The sequence below is a fragment of the Dasypus novemcinctus genome, chromosome 3 (genome assembly GCF_030445035.2).
Source record: "Dasypus novemcinctus isolate mDasNov1 chromosome 3, mDasNov1.1.hap2, whole genome shotgun sequence".
In the NCBI taxonomy this organism is placed as follows: Eukaryota; Metazoa; Chordata; class Mammalia; order Cingulata; family Dasypodidae; genus Dasypus; species Dasypus novemcinctus.
Genome location: NC_080675.1, coordinates 140,141,314 through 140,158,028, shown reverse-complemented (window position 1 = coordinate 140,158,028; position 16,715 = coordinate 140,141,314). Strand labels below are relative to the sequence as shown.

The 16,715-nt window shown below is 37.3% G+C and overlaps 1 protein-coding gene across 7 annotated transcripts in view; it reads left to right on the top strand.

The window, feature by feature from the left end:
- DENND4A (DENN domain containing 4A) overlaps positions 1-16,715 on the top strand; it is a 179,597-nt gene that overhangs the window by 155,292 nt on the left and 7,590 nt on the right. For 4 of the 7 annotated variants that reach the window (XM_058294365.1, XM_058294362.1, XM_058294361.1 and 1 more), the window contains 8 exons: positions 3,284-3,378; positions 4,818-4,993; positions 5,086-5,232; positions 5,613-5,811; positions 6,044-6,298; positions 7,657-7,774; positions 8,386-8,548; positions 8,701-8,765. In XM_058294365.1, coding sequence (XP_058150348.1) covers positions 3,284-3,378; positions 4,818-4,993; positions 5,086-5,232; positions 5,613-5,811; positions 6,044-6,298; positions 7,657-7,774; positions 8,386-8,548; positions 8,701-8,765 — 1,218 coding nt within the window. Of the gene's footprint in view, positions 1-3,283; positions 3,379-4,817; positions 4,994-5,085; positions 5,233-5,612; positions 5,812-6,043; positions 6,299-7,656; positions 7,775-7,889; positions 7,917-8,385; positions 8,549-8,700; positions 8,766-16,715 lie in introns of all 7 variants that reach the window. The other 3 variants (XM_058294364.1, XM_058294360.1, XM_058294359.1) reach the window with 1 other exon arrangement.

Genomic DNA, 16,715 nt, shown 5'->3' with positions numbered 1-16,715 from the left:
GAGGTCAAGCTGGCCCATGTGGCGAGCTGGCCCACATGGAGTGCCAGCCTACACAGGAGTGCCATCCTGTGTAGAATGCTGCCCAGGGCAGGAAAGCCACCCCACACAGGAGTGCTGGCTGACGTGGAAAGCTGGCACAGCAAGATGACGCATCACAGAGGAGAGAAAATAAGAAGACGTAGCAGAACAGGGAGTTGAGGTGGCACAAGAGAGTAATCGCCTCTCTCCCACTCTGGAAGGTCCCAGGATCAGTTCCCAGAGCCACCTAATGAGAATACAAGCAGACACAGAAAGAACACACTGTGAATGGACACAGAGGGCACACAACGAGGGGAATGGATAGGGGGGGGAGGATAAATTAAAAATCTTAAAAAAAAAAAAAACATTAATAGCTTCCAGAACCCCTTCTCATGCCTCCATCTAGTTACTATTCCTTTCATATGTAAACATTACTTAACTTTTAACATCATAGATTAGTTTGGCTATTTTTGAAGATTGTATAGACTCATACAGTATATATCTTTTCTGAAAGATTCATTTTTTTAAATCATACTCTTCTATTATCATACTTTAAAAAGTTTATATTTATCATATAATACCTTATAATAGCAAATATTCACTTAATTTTGGATTTTCACAATTATCTTGTAAATATCTTTTTTTTTTTTTTAAGATTTATTATTTTTATTTATTTAAGTCCCCTCCCCTCCCCTGGTTGTCTGTTTTCTGTGTCTTTTTGCTGCATCTTGTTTCTTTGTCTGCTTCTGTTGTCGTCAGCGGCACGGGAAGTGTGGGTGGCGCCATTCTTCGGCGGGCTGTTCCCTCCTTTGCATTGGGCGGCTCTCCTTATGGGTGCACTCCTTGCTCGTGGGGCTCCCCTACGCGGGGGACACCCCTGTGTGGCACGGCACTCCTTGCGCGCATCAGCACTGTGCATGGGCCAGCTCCACACGGGTCAAGGAGGCCCGGGGCTTGAACCGCGGACCTCCCATGTGGTAGACAGACGGCCTAACCACTGGGCCAAAGTCCGTTTCCTGTAAATATCTTTTTATAGGTTTTCTCTTCAACTTGGGATCCAGACAAGGTCCATATATATTACATTTGGTTGATGTGCCTGTTAAGTGTCTTAATCTTTGTTCCCCCTCCTTTCTTCCTTATAAATAAATAAAAAACACGGGAAGCGAATGTGGCTCAAGAAACTGGGCTTCTCCCTACCCCATGGGAGGTCCTGGGTTCAGTTCCTGGTGCCTCCTAAAGAAGAGGAGCAAAACAGCAAGCTGACGCAATGGGCTGGTGCAGCATGGTAACGCAGTAAAATGACACAACCAAGAGACACAGTGAGGAAACACAACGAGAGACACAGCAAGTTAGATGCCTGCCTCCCACATGGAGGTCCCACATGGGAGGCACAGTTGCTGGTGCCTCCTAAATAAAGAGAAGACAAGCAGACAGCAAGTGCAAACAATGGGGGGGGAATAAATAAAAATAAAATCTTTTTAAAAATAAGATTTTTTAAAAAAAGAAAAACAGTTTATTGCACTAATCAAATAAAACAACTCACAGCCTGGAAATTAATGTTCTTTCTTGTGCTATATAGATTCTTAGATACAAAAGGAAGGCTGCCCTCATAAGTGATTATATTAGTCAAGGCTATCTTGGTAAGAAACATAGATTTTGAACTAGCTATAGCAGAAAGGAATTATACAAGGTTCGTGGCAAAGCTACTCAAGGGAGGAACTTGAGTTACCACCAACTCTAAGCATCTTATAGATTATCAGACTTTAGTTTTTCTCTCTCTCTGCTTCTCTCCAGCATCTCCTTGTGGCAGGGACTGGGACCAGTTGTAGTTGTAGGGTTATCCTTTTTTTTTTCCTTGTCATTTATTTCTTGAAGCAATGAGAACATTAGTATGAATTATGTTGATTGCATCCCTCTGATGTTGTTTAACATGTTTTCTTACACTCTATTTCTTGTCAGCTGTTAGTTTACACCATTACTTTTTTCAACTTTATAAAAATATCAGTGCTCATTCATAAAATTCAGGAATAAGAGAAAAAAAGTATAGAGAAGTTACAGATTATCTCCAATTTCACTACTGAAATACGGCTATTCTCAATAATTGATTTAACCACAGAACTCCCTTCACATTTTTGTGGTGATGGTGGTGGTTTTAATACCTACTAATAAATATCTCATTGCTCTTAAGAATATACTTGGGGAAAACAGCTGTGGCTGAAGCAATTGAGTTCCCCTTTACCATATGGAGGACCCGGGTTTAATCCCTGGGACCTCCTGGTAAAAAAAGAAAAAAAGGCATCCCAGATCAGCGCAGAGGGCAGAGAGGCACTGGCCCCCGTGCGCAGCAAAGCAACACACCAAAAAAAAAGATGATGCAACCAGATTTTTTTTAAAGAGAATATATTTGGGAACTACTTCCCTAGTGTTTAATAGCAAGATTACCGTACCAGATCTTAAAAGACCCTTCTAAGTCATTGATCTAAATTAAAATTTTCATGATTCCAAATAAGATCGGCAATTTTATACTTTTTAAACATTAGAACTAAACACTGGCCTGTATTTTAAGCATGGAAAGTTAGAAACAGTACAATAGTAAATACATAAAAACTGGAATGCTTTCTAGCTAGTGCTTCGTAAGTATGTAATGAACTTACCTAGCATGTGGGGATGTGTAGAATTAGAGTACATGGCCTTAGGTTTGTAATGAAATCAAAAGGGCATACACTGCCAGAAATAGCAGCTATGTGTAGCAGGGGAAACAGACTGAAAGGTGAAGAATTTTCTCAATTTCCCTCAGGTTTTTTTATTATTATTATCGAAATAATGAAAATGCTCTAATAATGATTGAAGTGATAAATGCACAACTATGTGATTATACCAAATACCATTGATTGTACACTTTGGATGAATTGTATGCTTTATTAATATGTATCAATAAAATTGATTTGTTTAAAAAAAAAAAAAGGCATGCACTGAAGGGAGTACTGTAGCTCAGTGGTTTAAGTGCATGCTTCCCATGTAGGAGGACCCCGGTTCGATCCCTCGTACTTCCTTAAAAAGAAAAAAGAAAGAAAAACACAGTGGGGGTTTTTTTAAAAGGCATGCACTGAAAAAATTTTTTCATTATGTGTTTTTTCTCTTAAATTACCTTTAATATTTTGAATAGAACAGGTTGACATTTTATCAGAGTATTTATGAAAGTGAAAGATTCTTATCTACTTTCGCATTAATTTAATGGTTTTCCTCTTTTTTAAATAATTAACAGGATCTCTGTCAAAGTTTGCCTTACCAGGGAAATCAGAAGTGGCATCTTCCTGCAACACAAGTAATATAAATATCTTCCAGAACTATGCAATGGAGGTACAATTTAACTCAAAAGTATATCTTCATAATTCACACTTCTTAAATATTGATGGTACTAGATAGTAATAAAAATTAAAATACCTTGTAGCATTTCTTCTTAAACTGATGGAGTTTCATTCACCATAGTGTATGATTTAGAACACCTGAAAATCTCAGAATTTATATCGCATCTGAATAAACAAAATCCAATATCTGAATATCCATTATTTCAAATTATTGAAGTCATAATACTTTATCCCTGCTAGCACAGTTTCATGTTCACTTTGAGATTTGCCAACATGTAAACATAATTTCATTTTCAGCATTTTTTCTTTATCCCTTGGTATATGTACTGTCTTTGAATTTTTATTTTACTTTTTAAACACTTAAAGTCAATTTTGCTATGAAGGCAAACTTTTCTTGGTGATGGTTCAGGGAGCAATTTTAGCATATATTGTCAACCTCTTCCATCATATCTTTCATTGTTTGTGTCAATTTGATGTAAATCTCTGCTGGGAATGCTCCTATATCCTATTTCACTGAGAAAAAATATAGTTTTATATTTTTACATTTTCTGCTGATTTTATGTAAAAATTGCTTCCAGATACATTTATGAGTGTTATTGCTATTTCATGCTAATTTGAATAAATCTGGAAAGTAAATAAATTTGCATATAACTGGATAAAAAAATGGTGAGCATTGATGCTGCAGTTTTCAAAATTCCTGGTGGCTTCAGGAATTTCTATAGTTAAATATTAATATAATGATAGCATTTACTGTTATCTGCAGCAGTACTTCTTAAGAAAACTGTCTATAGTGATGAGCCAGGGTATTTTGTTTATCTTTTTAATTTCCAATCTGAAAACTTCCTCTCAATTTCTTTACTACTGTCATGACAAACCAGTAAGAAACAGTTTGGTCTAGTGACACTGATCTATAAAATGTAATTACAAATACCTGTTTGGGTGTTAATGTCTGAGTTTACTTTTCCATTAATAAAACGTGACCAGATTTAATATTAAAAACCATGAGGAGAAGCGGATAGAACTAAAGTGGTTGAGCGCCTCCTTCCCATATGCAAGGTTCTACATCAATCCCTGGTACCTCCTAAAAACAAAATAAAAACAGAAGGAAAAAACAACTCTTATTGGGGAGTGGATATAGCCAGTGGTTGAGCTCCTGCTTCCCATGTACAAGGTCGTAGGTTCAATCCCCAGTACCTCCTAAAGGGGGTGGAGGCAGGCAGGAATGCTCACTTAAATGCAAGTTTCCATTTTAGGCAAGATTTTGGAATTAATTTAACAGAAATAGTGAAATATATAATGCACTGAAAGTAATCCGTTTTTTTGTTTGTAACATCTGAATCCTTCTGAGTTTTAGGTTTCCAGTCCACTTAGTTGCCCTGTCAAAATATGCACTAACCAACTTGTTTTAGAAAGTATTGTTTTCTCCCATAGGTTCTTATTTCAAGTTGTTCTCGGTGTCGAACTTGTGATTGTCTTGTCCATGATGAAGAAATCATGGCTGGCTGGACAGCAGATGATTCAAATCTCAATACTACATGCCCATTTTGTGGCAATCTTTTCTTACCTTTTCTAAATATTGAAGTAAGAGATTTAAGACGACCAGGAAGGTAAAGCTTTATCTTTTTTTCCTTTTATATTTAAGGATCATATTTTGTAGAATATCTTTTTTCTAAATGAACTATTTTGACTCACATTACAGGTACTTTTTGAAGCCAAGTCCATCTACAGAAAATATGCATTTTCCATCCTCCTTTTCAAGTCAGGCAAGACAGTCTTGTATCTCAGCCTCAGCCTCTGGTCTTGACACATCTGTTTTATCTGTTCAAGGAAATTTTGATCTAAATAGGTAACCATGATTATGTGAAATTGTCTATTTTAGCAATACACATTGCACATTTCAGATAATATAACAGAAAAATTAGCTGACCATTTAAAGTTTAATATTTCAAATAATAGAGTCATAATTTTAAATTCTTACTTTTAATTAAAACAATATTAAAATTAACAACTTAAGTGTTTAAATATAAAGTGATTACCAGATAATAAAGTAATTTAACATGATGACATTACTTAAAAATGCATCCTTCCAACTGAAGCCTTAGTAACATCTTTCCTTTTATTTTCTCTGCTATGTCTGGCTCTGATTCTAGGGAAGAACATTGTTCTTCTAGATGAAATAGAGTAAATCTAGACATTGATATGCTTTTTTCTTTTTCAATGCCTAAGCAAATCTAAACCACAGGAAAATTCATGTGCCCGAAGTATTCAGATCCCTACTGGTAGATCAAAAACAACTATGTCAAAATGTCCGTTATTTCCAATGGCCAGAAGTGTTAGTACTTACGGCCCCCTGGATAAGGAAGAAAGTGGAAGACAGAAGCTCTTTCCAACAGGCAGCCTGCCAACTTCTTTACAAGGAGCTACAGTATGTATTTTGGTATTTTTAAAAATTTGTACAATGATAATTTATATATGTTTTGTTTCCCTTTAACTAATGAGCCTTATTTGCTCTATGTTATTATCATGAAGTCTCTGATTCCATAATATAATTATAATACCTTTCTACTTATGTAGAAATCATTAACAGGAATTTGAGAAAATTATTTAGTATCATCATTATTGCATTTGCCATTCATGCTTTTTTATTTATTCAACAGGATTCTTTAGAATTAGAATGGCACCTCCCAAGTCCAGATCCTATCACTGTTCCATATCTTAGTCCTTTGGTAGTATGGAAGGAACTTGAAAGCTTATTGGAAAATGAAGGCGATCATGCAATAACAGTGGCAGACTTTGTAGACCATCATCCAATTGTTTTTTGGAACCTGGTGTGGTATTTTAGACGTCTTGATTTGCCCAGTAATTTACCTGGATTGATTCTTTCTTCTGAGCATTGTAACAAGTATTCAAAGGTATGAGAGTAAAAATTAACTGAAAGGCAATGTTACTGTCACCACTATAATGTCCACATATTCCTAATAATAAGAAAGTAAGTTTCTTTTTATATTAAGTGGGTTTTTTTTTTTTTTTGGTTTTTTTTTTTAAGCTTTATTTATTTACCCCCTGCCCCCCGTTGCACCAGGAATCTGTGTTTCTTTTTGTTGTGTCAGCTCTCCGGGCATGTGACGCCATTCCTGGGCAGGCTGCACTTTATTTCACACTGGGCTGCTCTCCTTACGGGGCGCACTCCTTGCGCATGGGACTCCTTTAAGCGGGACACCTCTGCCTGACACAGCATTCCTTGCACGCATCAGCACTGCACGTAGGCCAGCTCCACATGGGTCAAGGAGGTCTGGGGTTTGGACTGCGGACCTCCCATGTGGTAGGCAGATGCCCTATCCATTGGGCCAAGTCCACTTCCCGTGTTAAGTGTTTTTATAACCATTTGAATGATTAAATCAATAGAATTGTTTTAGTTGCATTCATCATAATTTTTTTCTTCTTTACAGTCTATCAGTAAGGTAAAGTCATGTTTAGAGCCTCCTTCTAAAATGAGTTTGACTTTTTGTTATAACCTCAAGAATAATCTGGTAATGAGAAGAAGGGTTTGTGAGTTAGCCCTACTCAATGGCAAATATGTATTCGAGCTTTGCCTGGGTCCCTTTACCACTCATGTCTCATGCTTCCTTCAAAAGCCTTTTTTAAGGAGAATGTGTGTTGTCACAATCATGTCCTACCATTCTCTTAACTTCATTACTCTGAATTTGCTTCATGGCAATTAGTTTATGTATTCATTTGTATTTTTGGTATGTTGTTCTAAAAGTGTTTTTAGTTTTTCATATGATGTCACTGCCACTAAATTGCACTATCTGTAAGTTCAGAAATGCTGCCTTCTCCCTTCTTATATTTCATGTCTATTATTTTGCACGTGCTTTGGATTTTTAATAGTGATAAACAAGTGACTAAGAGTTAACTCAGACAGGGTCCTGTGGACTTGGATTTTGGGCTGACCCAGAATGAGACTCTTAGATTCATCTTCTGTGTATCCTCAATCATGAGAAGGGCCCGACAGCCCTTCATGCTACCTTTCCTCACTGATAATCAGTGCTTTGTTAAATCCTGTGCTGCTGCTGATTTAGAGGTCATTAGCTTCTCATTTCATCTTGTCCTTTTTTCAAGAGGTGTAAAATGCATACAAATCAATTGTTTTCTGTTCTTTTTTCTCTGGTATACATGTCTTTTAAAAACATTAGTAAGAATCTTTACAAAATATTTACTAAAAATTACCATGTAAGGCTCATTAATGAATGAATGTTATTTCACAACACAGATTCCTCGCCACTGTATGTCTGAAGACAGTAAATATGTTTTAATACAAATATTATGGGACAATATGAAATTACATCAGGATCCAGGACAGCCCTTGTACATTCTCTGGAATGCCCATAGTAAGTGTCACCAATGCTGACTTGGATCATATGAGAATAATCTGTACTTGCTTTAAATAACTAAAGCTAATATATAACTGACTTTTATTTTACTATACTACTTTTTGTTTTACAGGTCAAAACCGTACTCTTTTGTTTGAGAGTGAGTGTTTAGTTTGTTTTTAGTACTACCTTCTATGGAGGTCAAGGCTTCTCTTTTTTTCTTTTTTTTTGAAAGGTGCTTTGTATGTCCTAGAGTGGTCGGTCATGTTTTGTAGAATTCAGCTTTCAGCACATTGCTTGTTCCAATTTCTTCTTTTCACTTATTTTTTGTTTCCATTCCAGGCTGCTGATTTAGAATTTCCTTCATTGGCTGTATTAAGGGAAACAATATTTTAGATACTGTCTATTTGAGGCAACAAAAAAGCTTTAGGGCTTCTTTTTGTCATCAGTCGTCTATTTTTAACTTTTTTGCTTCCTTCATTCTTAGATTTCTGTTCCTTTCTTTACCTATTATCCTTAATTTATTTTTGATGCTTTGTAACTTCTTTAATAGCTGTCAGTTGCTGCTTAATTTCTTTCTCCTTTCTATCAGAGCATTTCGTCCATGTGCTCTTTTTGTTGTTTTGCAGCCCAGAAATATCCAATGGTCCATTTATTGCAAAAAGGTGATCACTCATTTAACCAGGAACTGTTGAAAAGTATGGTAAAAAGCATTAAAATGAATGATGTTTATGGTCCAATGAGTCAGATTTTAGAGACCCTGAATAAGTGTCCACATTTTAAAAGACAGCGGTAAGTCATTCTCTTAACTTCTAAGCAGATTTAATATGTTTTGCTTATTAACTTGTTAGAATAGTTCATGCTTATATTAGCATAAAAACTTGGAGAGAATAAATGGACTATATGGATACTAATATTTGTCCCACTTTTATTTCCTCCCATAGGAGTTTATACAGAGAAATACTATTTCTCTCACTTGTGGCACTGGGAAGAGAAAACATTGATATAGGTAATTCATCATAATATATAATATGTTTTATATTTTATGAAATTTTTATATTTTAGTCTTTATTATATTAATATGAAATTGTAATAATTTAATAGAATGTTTCTTTGACTTTTTTATCTAATATAAAAGATACTTGGGTCATGGCAGTAATAATAAAAGATAAATAATTTGAGAAACTAACATTTTTTGTTGGCTTACTATGTGTCTCACCCTGTAGCAAGTACTTGCATGTAATTATTTCCAGAGCCCTATAAAATAGGTATGTTTACCATCTTCCTGATATTATAAAGGAGACTGAGACCCTGAGAGGTTAAATAACTTAATCTTGAGTTTAACAGTAAGTAATAAGCCATATTTGGACTAGAGAGTGTCTTAATTTCTCACTCCAAGTTTTTATCCATTGTGTTATATCACTAATGACCTAAAACATGTTTCAGAAAGTATTTAAGGTAGATAAATATATATTTTAGGAGGTCCCCAACTTTTTTCCTTAATTATCTCCTTTTCCTGGTTATTGTGCTTTGGTCTCCTTTAAATTTCTACTTCCAAGTCCTAAGAAAAAGTTGAAGTAGTCCCTCATAGACAAAAAGAAGAAAATTAATGGTAGATTTATTTAGATGACTGTCAGGTAGAGAGACACTTAAGTAGATTTTTGGCATTCTATTTTAGAATTATTAATATTGTGAATTCTTTGATGATAATATACATAATTAGTCTGCCTTGAGTCGTATCTGACTTGGGTGCAGTACTTAACCCCACTCACTAATTAATGAGAATTTGTAATGGGCCATGCTTCAGCATCAATATTTTGAGTGACTTTTAAAGTGCTTGTGATGTTTTTCACATCCATTTATTATGACACGAGAGTCAAGGTGATGATGATAGGTAACAAGTGTATGTAGTATTACAGGTTGGTCAATCAGACCCAAAGGGATGCTCTTTCTATGAAGGCAGCTTCCAAAGTTCATTTAATGATGGGAGACAGAGCAAGAAATTAGTGTATTAAGGAGAGGGCTAAGAACAACTAACAGGATGTCTAAAAGGGGTATCTGGTGCCATCTGACCAGAGGTGACTTATACCACTGGAAATTGTAAGCCTTGATGCCAAGAGAGGGACTGAGAATTTATCAATGAAGGTTTCTGTGACTGAAATGGCAAGAATCTTAGAGAGAGAATTATTAGCTATATATCATATTTTAAATACAACAAATATTTAAAGGACAAAGAGACTAATTTAGTTAGAAAACAAATCTGCTCATATAAAACATAGGAGCAGGAAATTAGCTTACACTAAAATGGCCTTAAAATATTTAGCAATAAATCAGCCAAATGAGGAGCAGATGTACCTCAGGTGTTGGGCACATGCTTCCCATGTACAAGGTCCCAGGTTCAATCTCCAGTACCTCCTAAAAGCAAAACAGACAGACAAACAAAAAAAACAACTCTCATTGGGGAGCAGATATAGCTCAATGGTTGAGTGCCTGCTTCTCATGTACAAGGTCCTGGATTCAATCCCTGGTACAAACAAACAGATAAATAAATCTGAATATAATCCATGTTTAGTACATTTATTTTTTTATATATTTGGTTTTTAATTGTCTTTTTTTTTTTAAGATACATAGATCACAAAAAATGTTACATTAAAAAATGTAAGAGGTTCCCATATACCCCCCACACACACACACCCCACTCCTCCCACATAAACAACCTCTTTCATCATTGTGGCACATTCATTGCATTTGGTGAATACATTTTGGAGCACTGCTGCACCATATGGATTATCATTTACATTATAGTTTACACTCTTCCCCCAGTCCATTCAGTGGGTTATGGAAGGCTTTATAATGTCCAGCTTCTGGCCCTGCAATATCATTTAGGACAACTCCAAGTCCAGAAAATGCCCCCACATCACATCTCTTCTTCCCTCTCCCTTCCCTCAGCAACTACCATGGCCACTGTCTCCACATCAATGATACAATTTCTTCCATTGCTAGAGTCACAATAGTTCTATCAGTAAGTCCACTCTAATCCATATTTTATTCCTCCATCCTGTGGACCCTGGGATGGTGATGTCCACTCCACCTCTAAATCGAGAGGGGGCTTAGATCCCACATTGCCGATGGCTGTGATTCTGCTGCTTGCGATTGTAGGCACTCTCGGTTCTCTGGTGTGGTAGTTGACCATCTTCACCTCCCGTTAGCTGACATGGGTAAGTCCAATGAACTGGAGTATAGGAGTTGCAACTCTGCTGAGGCTCAGGGCCCAGCTGGCACATGGCCAGTGAGTATACACCAGTGCCAACCACAGGTTCAGTAAAAGTGACAGAAAAGGCATGTGTAATAAGGTCACATCTGAGTCCAACTCCATCACACTCAGGAGCACAAATGACAAGGCACTGAACTCCAGAACCATCTGCCATGACTGTAGAACCTGTGTGTCTCCATAGTCCTCAGGAGCACCAGTACCTGGGGTTGTATCTACTTTAGCTGTTTCTGGGATCCTGCTGAGACATTCGTAAACGTGACCCTTCTGATGACCTCCCAACTCATTTTGAAGTCTCTTAGCCATATAAACTCATTTGTCTTTACCATTTCCCCCTTTTTTTCAAGGTCTTTTTCTAGTTGCATCACCAGCTGGTGATTGGTAGTAATCTCTTGCGGTGCCAGGGAGGCTCATACCCGGGAGTCATGTCCCACACTGGGGGAAGGTAATGCATTTACATGCTGAGTTTGAATTACAGAGTGGCCACATTTGAGCAACATAGAGACTCTCAGGAGGTAACTCTTAGGCACCCTGCAGCTCTAGGCCTATTTGAAATTTCAGGCTCACAGGCTCATAAGCATAGTCATCAATATCAAGGGCTCATCATTGGACCATCCTTCTTCACTGGTCTTTGCCCTTTTACTTGGGGGATTGTTGCTGTTCCACTGGGGGAATGTGACAGAACTCCCCTGGCTAGGAATTCAGCACTCCTCAGTTGTTGTTTGTAACTCTTAAATACTAGGAAAATACCCAACGAATATCCAAACATTTTTATATACCCTGTATACATGCCCTGGAGGACTCCCAACCATGTGTCTCCCATCAACAACACCCCACACCAGTGTTCCTCCCCGGCCATAATTGAACGCCTCTATGGTCCAAAACTTCTTCAAAAATGAAGCCTAATATATTGCCAAATTCAATCAGTAGGGAAATGAAATAGTAATGATAGGTTTAAAGATTAGATATAGAATGCATCCTAATTTAGAAAAACTAAAAGTAAAAAATAAATTGGAGTATTAAAAAAGAAAAATATCATAAAACTTTGCCTTTCATCACTGTAGTAGGTGTTGCCCTGTATGTACAGTGGCAAGGCAATTTCTTTCATTCCTTCCTCAGTGTCTACATCCTTTTATTAAAAAAAAAAAAAAAAAAGTATAACATTGTAGTAGATTGCAGTTAAAGTGTGGCCAACTGAATCGGTCTGGGCTTTAAGCTGGACTACTGGAACTCTTTATAAGCAGAGTTAAAAAGTCAGAAAAAAAAGCTACAGGGAGCAACCAGAAACTGGAAGTCAGTGGAACCCGGGAAAGAAAGGAGAAGATAACCACCACGTCCATTGCCAACTGATGGAAAAGCCAGGGAACCCCAAAGATTGCTGGCCAGCCAGAAGATAGCAACTTCCAGAGGAAACAAACCTTCTAGACTCTAAATCATGAGCCAATAAATTCTTCTTGTTAAGCCAACCCATTGTATGGTATTTCTTTTAGCAGCCAAGAAATCAAAACCAATTTTTGGTTCAGAAAGGTAGAATACTGCTATGGCAAATACCTAAAAATGTGGAATGTGAAAACAGCTTTGGTAATGGGTAGAGGCAGAAAAAAATTGTAAGGTTCTTGATAGAAAAAGCCTATATTACTTTGAAGAGACTGTCGGTAGAAATATGGGTATTAAAGGTAACTCTGATGAGGCCTTAGAAGAAAATGATGAATTGGAAATTAGAAGAAAGGTAATCCTTGTTATAAAGTGACAGAGAACTTGGCAAAAATATTTTCTGATGTTGGATTGAAAGTGGAAGTTTTAAGCAATGAACTTGGATATTTAGCTGAGGAGATTTCCAAGCTAAATGTGGAAAGTACAGCCTGGCTTCTAGCACCTTATAGTAAAGTATAAGAGGAAAGGTATACACTGAGAACTGACCTCATAAGCACAAAGAAACCAGAAATTGATGGATTTCTGAGCCTATCCAGATAGTATGCTCTGAGATGAGGACTGTCAGCGGCCTGCCTGAGCTTCTGGGAAGTGAGAGTCTCCAGAAAACAGGATTTCTTGTGAAGGTTTAACTGAACAACCCTTTGCTAAAGAAGATGTGGCTGTACATGGATCCAGCCAGCCATTTCAGTGCAAGTCAGGATTGGAAATGCAGCTGTCCACCAGAGATCTGTGGAAATTCTTTTGTCTGATGATTTGGACCTGCTTGAACTGCATGCAAAGCCAACAGGATTTTGTAAATTTCTCTAAACAGAAGCAGTGCCTGAAGGGACAGAGAAAGGGTGAGTTGAAGGAAGAATGACTTAAAGGACTCAATGATGAAAAGTAGAGATCTGGACCAAAAAGTTCTCAGACCAAGAGAGCAGGCCTTCCCACCTGCATGGAATGGGTGGATTGTCCCCCACCTCCACCCCCATGCTTGAAGGGGGCAGGTCACCTGCCCTGGTGCTTGGAGGGGGCACACTTTATACCCCATTGTTCAAGGAGAATGCTGCCACTCCAGTGTTAGGAATTGGAAACAGGTAACTTGTTTTCTAGGTTTCTATCAGTCAGAGAAATTTTGTCCTAGGACAGACCACACCCATAATGATTTTGATGAGACTTTGACTTAGCATTACTAAATTACCTGACTTAGTTACTGAAAGGACTTAAGGCTTTAGGGATGTTGTAATGGAATGAATGTATTTGGCATGTGGGGAAAACATGTCTTTTTGGGGTCCAGAAGGCAAACTGTGGTAGACTGATTGTGTGTACCCCAGTTTGGACATGTTCTCAGTCTTAGTCCACATTTTGGTGGATGTGGACCCATTGTAAATAAGATCTTTTGAAGATGTTACTTCAGTTAAGGTGTGACCCAACTGAATCAGGTTGGGCTTTAATCTGGATTACTGGAATTCTATATAAGGAGACTGAAAAAGTCAGATGGAGAGAGAAGTCACAGGGAGCAGGAAGAGAAAGGAGATATTGCCACTGTGTGCATTGCCAGCTGATGGAAAAGCCAGTGAACCCCAAAGATTGCCTGCCAGCCAGAAGATACTGACCCTGGGAGGAAGCAAGGCTTCTAGACTCTGAAACCATGAGCCTATAAATTCCTATTGTTAGGGAAGCGGATGTGGCTCAAATGATTGAGCTCCCACCTACCACAGGGGAGGTCCCAGGTTCAGTTCCCAGTGCCTCCTGGAAAAGATGAGCAAGACAGCTAGACGGCACAGTGAGATGGCGCAACAAGGAGACACGAAGAATAAACACAATGAGAGGCACAGCAGGGCAGGAAGCAGAGGTAGCGCAAGTGATTGAGCACCTCTCTCCCACATGGGCGGTCCCAGGTTCAGATCCTCATGCCTCCTAAAGAGGAAGACGAGCAGACACAGAGAGCACAAAGCAAATGGACAGAGAGCAGATAGCGAGCACAAACAACGGGAGGTGTGAGTGGGGAATAAATAAATAAAATATAAATCTTTTTGTTTTAAATTACTATTGTTAAGTCAACCAGTTGTATGATATTTGGTATTTGCTTTAGTAGCTGGGAAACTAAAACAGATCCAAAGAAATATAATCAAGGAACACTATACTCAGACATCACATTAAACTGATGATCACCTATTTGAAATAAAATTGGGAAAATTTGGAGAAGTTCCAATAGAAAGGTAAAAATTATTTAGACTTAAATATTGATGGATAAGACTAAAGGAAAGATAGCTGTATTTAACATATAATTTTGTATATAAAAAATATTATATGAATGTGTTGAACTATCCTTTCCATTAAAAAGAGAACAAGAATGAATGGTTCAAATTGCAAACCAGAGACTTTGAGGAGTATCCCTTGCTAATATAGATCCAAAGCCCCTCAAGAAAATACTAGCAAACCAAATCCAGCAAATGAAAACCACAATGAGGTGCCACTTCACACTCACTAGCATGGAAATGATAATTTTTAATTTAAGAATTTTTTTTAAATAGGAAGATAAGTGTTGTCAAGGATGTGGAGAAATTGGAACGCACATACACCGCTGGTGGGATTGTAAAATGATGCAGCTACTGTGAAAAATAGTTTTGCAGCTCCATGTTAAACATGGAGTTGCTGTGTGTCTCAGCAGTTGGACTCCTGTACATATACCCAAAGAATTGAAAACATATATACATATGAAAACTTGTACATAAATGTTCATAACTGCATTATTTATAGTAGCAAAAAAGTGGAAAAACCCAAATGTCTATCAACTAGTGAATTAATAAACAAAATATATATATTCATACAATGAAATATGAAGTACTGATACATGATACCACATGAATAAACCTTGAAAACATTATGGTTAGTGAAAGAAGCCAGGCACAAAAAGACCATATATTATATAATTCCATTTATATGAAATGTTCAGAATTGGCAAATCCAGAGAGATAGAAATAGCTTAGTAGTTGGCAGGGGCTAGGGGAGGGATGAATAGGGAATAACTGCAGCGGATGCGAGGTTTCTTTCTTATTTTAAAAAAAAAAGAAATTTTTTTTTGAGGTACCAGGACCAGGGATTGAATCTCAGACCTCGGATGTGGGAAGCTTGCGTTCAACCACTGAGCCACATCTGATCCCCTGGCTTGTTTTTTCTTTGCATTTCTTTGCTTGTTATTTATTTTTCTGTTTTTAGGAGATGCTGGGGACCAAACCCAGGTCCTCCCATGTGGGAAGCAGGCGATCAACCTCTTAAGCCACATCCACTCCCTATGATACAGTTTTGTTTTGTTTTGTTTTGTTTTGTTTTGTTTTGTTTTGTTTTGTTTTGTTTTGTTTTTGAGGTACCAGAGCCAGAAATTGAACCCAGAAGTGAAGTTTCTTTTGGATGAGATAAAAATGTTCTGGAATTATATAGTGGTGATGGTTGTACAACCTTGTGAATATAGGAAAAACCATTGAATTGTGCATTTTAAATTGTTTGGTATATCTCAAAAAAAAAGTTAATCTGGGGGAAAAAGAAATCACCAGGAAATATTCTTTTTTAAAAAAGCATTAGAATGGAGTTCAGTAGCTCTTCTAAAAGCTATGGTGATTAAACCAGGGTAGAGCACAATAAATCAATAGTATAAAATAGAGAGTAGAAATACACACAAATAAATATGAGAATTAAGTGATTAAAATCTGTTAGGAAAGATAAACTACTTAGTAAATGCTATTGTAGCTATTGTTCTAGCCATTTGGGAAAAGACACTAGAACTTCCCAAAGTTAAAGAATAATGTTCTTCTTTGAGCAAGACCTTTTAACTAGAATGAAACAGGAAGTTAGGATACCAAGAAAGTACTCAGATCACTTTTACCATCCCTTTGTTCTCTACCTAAGTCAAACCCAGATCATATTCAGATAACCCACCAAAGGTGGGATTTCTTTGAATATCCAAAGAATTCTGGATCTCCCAGATGGTGAAGTTCAGTTGCTCATGCAATTTGCTTCTAACTCAAACCTGAAACTGGAACTGTTTCAGAGAAAGAAGATTTTCTGATGTCTTTCACCCCCCTATAGCAGAAATGTGTGATCTTTGTGAATGCAGTTTTAATTCATACCTCATTTGACTCTCAGAGGGACAAATTTAGTTCTTGGTCTAGGTCTATTAAAAATAAGCAGTAAATTGAGGCAACCAGCAAGATGACGGCAGAGTAAGAAGCTCCTAGAGTCAGTTTGTGCTACAGTAATCACCTAGAGCTA